This window comes from Anopheles marshallii, chromosome 2 (genome assembly GCF_943734725.1).
Source record: "Anopheles marshallii chromosome 2, idAnoMarsDA_429_01, whole genome shotgun sequence".
Classification (NCBI taxonomy): domain Eukaryota; kingdom Metazoa; phylum Arthropoda; class Insecta; order Diptera; family Culicidae; genus Anopheles; species Anopheles marshallii.
Genome location: NC_071326.1, coordinates 7,060,001 through 7,065,000, shown reverse-complemented (window position 1 = coordinate 7,065,000; position 5,000 = coordinate 7,060,001). Strand labels below are relative to the sequence as shown.

General features: G+C 44.7%; 1 protein-coding gene across 6 annotated transcripts in view; it reads left to right on the top strand.

The window, feature by feature from the left end:
- LOC128715356 (casein kinase I) overlaps positions 1-5,000 on the top strand; it is a 36,683-nt gene that overhangs the window by 26,333 nt on the left and 5,350 nt on the right. For 2 of the 6 annotated variants that reach the window (XM_053810258.1, XM_053810250.1), the window contains exons 7-8: positions 336-416; positions 4,539-4,637. In XM_053810258.1, the coding sequence (XP_053666233.1) occupies positions 336-416; positions 4,539-4,637 (180 nt within the window). Of the gene's footprint in view, positions 1-335; positions 417-3,508; positions 3,575-4,535; positions 4,638-5,000 lie in introns of all 6 variants that reach the window. The other 4 variants (XM_053810242.1, XM_053810283.1, XM_053810267.1 and 1 more) reach the window with 4 other exon arrangements.

Here is a 5,000-nt window from a genome sequence, read left to right as displayed (position 1 = left end):
CGATCGATCATAAACTTAATTCAATTCAATTAGCCTAACCGAAATGCCATCAGGTGTGGAGAATGATTGAGTTCCTATTGCTGTTGAGTTAATGGTGCCCCATAGTCACACTTGTTACGTGTGTCGTATTGCTATAGTGTGTATTCAGTCACCGTTAGTATCGTCAGAACACGTAAGCTACACGTAACCTCTCCCGTATTCGCTCGTATTGTTGTATCGTATATACACTGAAATCTTCCATTTCGTTAAGCATCGTCATGCTTATAAAACGTAAAAATATTTTGTTTTAAAACCAACCTTCTTACGGCTCATCCCTTTTCCTTCGTTCCCCACAGTCAACGCCCGTCGGTTCGCTACAGACCGGTCATGAGGTCGTTGTTTCGCCAAACCGAGAAAGACATACACCAGCGAACAAGGTAAGATGGTCATGTACTACTATAATGAATATGAGTTGCATCACCTATTGCTCTATGGGCAATGTGGTTCTCCTGCGTGTTGTGTCAAAATTAGGTTACATTTGATCATGTTATCCTGCATCCATTTCCCGTAAAGCACACAATGCATTACAAATCAAATAGTCTATGTCTTGATGGAGATTAAAAGGGATGACCCGCAAAGAAAAAAAACGTTTCATTACCACCCTGGTTTTGTCTGGTGCGATTGTTGCACATTCTTGCATTACAAAACGTGTTGTTCATATAACGTTCATCTGCATTGTATTTATCGTTCTACAATAACAATAATTGCATTAAACATTCCGGCCCGGGGATCCGAGATCGCCATCGGCTGTTTTTGTTCTGTTTTCTAACAAATTGTGCATCCAATCGAATATATCATTCATTTGTCTGGGCAACAAACTTATAACAAATTTGTCGTCTAACCTTCCCACCATTTCCATAAGCGAACGGCAAACAAAACTCATACCATCTTCGGGTTGAAACTAAAACAAGTCCTGTTTGTAGTGTGTGCATTGGATGTGCATCGATGCATATCCGTGGCATTGCACTTTCACACAACGATAAAACTCCATCAAAATGGCGGTTGCTTAGGATCATAATTTCCTTATCAGACCGTGTGTATGTGTGTGCGTGTGTAGTGTTTCGTGTACCGATCTAACACTATTCTTCGAAGCCACCGTGTGCTTTCGCTCTGTTCCGTTTTGGAGAAGAATCGACGTTGTGCATATTCCGTAATGTTTTTTTTGAGCAACAGGAAACACATTATGTTTGGTTTCAGTTTGTACCTGCTGACTGTGTATAAATCATACATTACACACACACACACACCGATTCGCAATGTTTTGTCCAAAACACATTTACCAACTCATGCAAACAACCACCTGTACACTAATGTTGTGATTTAGTCGTTTATTTGTTCTACTTTGTACAACTTGGTACTATTCGTTTTTGGAGAAACTCCTTTCGATCTTAATTTTGATTGCCAGCAAACAGCAAACAAACAAGAATTTGTTTCAGTTTTAATTGGGCATGTTTATTTGGAACACAGATATGTGTTTTTTTTTGTTTTGGTTTGTTCAATATTTCCTAAGATCCCATTTACGTTGCAGTTGCGAACGAATATGTTTTGCATATATTTTTTTTTAAATTATCGATTGATTTCCGCCTTTTAAAATAATTTTCTCCCACACTCACTCCTGCCCGAAAAAGATTGTACGTAAAGTGACACACGATTGCGCTCAAATTGCTTTCCAACTCACTTCTCAATCACATTCACCTCAACCTACAATCCTGCATCATTCCGAACCGTCCGTCAAAACACTCCCAAAGGTCAGCGGATATTTTTGGATCTCATCGCTGTCCGCTGCTCTCTCGTTGCAATTCAGAGCTGGTAGTTCGTATGTTGCAAAACCACCTGTTCATCATTCATAGCAAGACAATCTACTGCAAGCTGCTGCAGTGTGTGGTGGGTGATAGAATATTGCCGATCACTGCTTGGTGGTAGGATTGGACCAACGAGATTTGGACATCTCAATAAATCCCAGCTTCTTAAAGAGCGTCCGTGATGCGGCATTTACGTCCATAATGTATGCGATCACTTCGGAACCATGGGCATTGACGTCTCGTTGCCAGGCTTCAATCGTCCGAAGCACCCAAGCTTTCACCAGCACCGATGCCAGACCTCGGTTTCGATGGGCGGGCTGGATATAGAGATGGGCCAGTGCGCCGTATTCGTTTGTCAGTATCCAACCGGCCAGCTGCTTCGGTTGTCTGTCGGTTTCCGGCGGTGTGCTACGTGTTGCCAATGCAAGTCCACCATTCAGGCGCAGTAATGATCGATAGTACTCCTCCGAGCCTGCGTAACGGTGAGGCCATGTGTCGTTAACTTCGTCGGCGTACGACTCATGCAGTGGCAGTATCTCGTAACCATCCGGAATGCTAAGAGAGTCGAACGAGAAGGTTCATCTTCTCAACACACGATTTGTTATCATTTGCATACGCACCTGAGCTGCAGTGCTATAGCTGTTTCATTAGGCAAACGGAAGAATGTAGAATTGCGGAATATTAGATGAGGCGCCTTCCGCTGTAGAACGCTCTGGAGCATCGTGTAGTGTTCCAGCGCAACGCAACTAAATGCGGGATCGTTCATCCACTGGATTCGATCCGTCTCCATTAGCGCACGTTGCAATCTAGACAAATCTTCTTGCAACGTCCAGAACACTACAGTCGGACACTGCGAAGCAACGTAGTACAATCAACACAAATTACGCGGCGTGTAACAAACGAACAACGTACCTTTGCTGCATCGGTAATGGCGACAAACGTGCCTGACGTTGTCAACTCCTCTCGATCAGCCGTCGCTAGCGTGAAGAACCGTTTCCACACAATGGGCGATACGGTCCAGTCTCCTCCGGCAGCTGTCGGAACGGAACAGCGCTCCCGAATCTTTTCGCACCATCGCAGATGATTGTCAACGAACAGAAAAGGTTCCAAGGTGCCGGGTAGACCACAGCGGTAACATTCGCGCAACAATCTTATCTCTTCCTCGCACAAACTTCGCAGCGGATCAGATGACTGCGGCGAATGGTGTGATTCCTCCATCTTCGTTGTTACGCACGCGAAATGGTTTTAGCAGCGAATGACCGGACCAGGAACCGTTCGTGCCGGTAGTTGACGGAATACTGACGGAGTCGCCATCCTCCCATTATCGTCACCTTGAACTAACGATTTGTGTGTTTACACAGTCTGAAGTGTGTCCAGGTGGATTGTTGTTTCGCGATAGCCATAGCTTATCATTTTTGTTTACGCGCGTATTTACTTGACAGCGTCCAGTTAGTAATCGTTTAGCGTGCTCCGAGCCGTCCGAGCGATGTATGTTTGTGTGCGTTCATGGAACGATTCTACCCGTTGTCTGTTGTGTCGTGGTGTTGTGCTATATCGTCCAGTCGACTAGCCGTCTTCTAGCTCGTTGCATACACAAAATCCAACCACTGGTGTAATAATTCGCATCAACTTTTGTCGCTGTGTTTGGCTTTCGTTTCTTTCTACAGGAAGGTGCTGACTTCTTCAGCTACTACGACGAGGAGCTGAATGACGATACTATCCAAATAGTGGAGGTTTGATACCAGCCGTTTTCGGAACTGTGTTTTTCCCATCCTGTGATACCTGTTTTTAGAGGATTTATTGCTAATTTTGATCCATCCGATGTGTCATTTCGTCATCATCATTTGTCACAGTTGTCACAGTTGTTGTGATCATGCCGTGCGTGCAGGATAAATCAGATGAATTCCCTATACCATGATGTCCAACATTTCCAACCAGTGTGTCCTCTTCGCTCCATGTGTCCCTTCGTGTGTGTGTGTGTGTGCGTATTTTGCCTGTATTTGAGCATGTAGTTTCGCCATCTAGTGGGCCAAAAACGTCAACCAAACTATTTTCCAATAGATGGCGCTAGTATCCGTTCGACTCTCTTTTACTGTTTGTGCTCCTCTTGTGGGAAGATGTGTAGTGTCGTTATACAAACATGGCTTGTTTTAGTAACCCGTTTTTGCGATCAATATTTTGTTGTCCCGAATCACCTAATCGCTCCCTGTGTCTTATTTGTGATGAAAAGCAAAAGTACATTAGAGAGTGTTACACTTTAGATTTATCCTATTCCGATTGGGCCAACGGTCGCGAGGTGTGTGTTGTGTACGTTAATTAAACATGCTGTGGCTCTTCTTCCCTCGACGCTAAACATAGATACTTTCCACACCAATCTTAGTGTTCTCATTCGAACATCTCACATTATGCAAGATGTGTTTTACTGCGCTACAAAACGAGCGTTAGCGTAACGAGAGCGGACATTTAATCAACAGATCTTCGTACCAATGTTTCTTTTTCTTCTCTTTTTTTCTTCCTCCGCCTTTATCATAACACCAACGACAAAACAAAATGCAATCTTAAATCATGGCGTAATTGTTATGCTATCGATTATATTGTGGATCACCACCTTCTCCCTTAAACTTCATCGTCTCTTATCGGTCGTCGTCGTCGTCACTTCCCCGACAAATACTGATCGCCGGAATCGTCGAATAGCAGACGAATTCGAAAGGAGGTGTCGCCGCCTGGCCGGACGTGCCCAAGCAGACCGGAACGCTGGGAAACCTCACGCCGGCCGACCGACACGGCTCAGTACAGGTATGTGTTTGTTTTAAACCATGCGTCTACCCCCCCTCCCCCTCTCCTCCCATTGCCCAAAGACACTACCTCCCTACAAAACCTATCACCCCTTCTCGCCCCACAAATCGTCCCTCGTACGTTCATTCCCGGTGTATCCTTTGCTCGCTCTCTATAGGATTAAGCGTTTTATCGTCATCATGATGTTGCTGTGTATTTCCCACTTCTACACACACACACACAAATCCTGTTTCATCTCTACTGATTGTGATTGTGGTTGTGTTTTCCGCTACTCAAGTCCTCAGAACCCCTCTGTCCCTCCTCTAGTCTTGTGGCTGTGTAGTACCCGTATTCGACCCTGTTTTCTCCTCATTAGCCGATGTT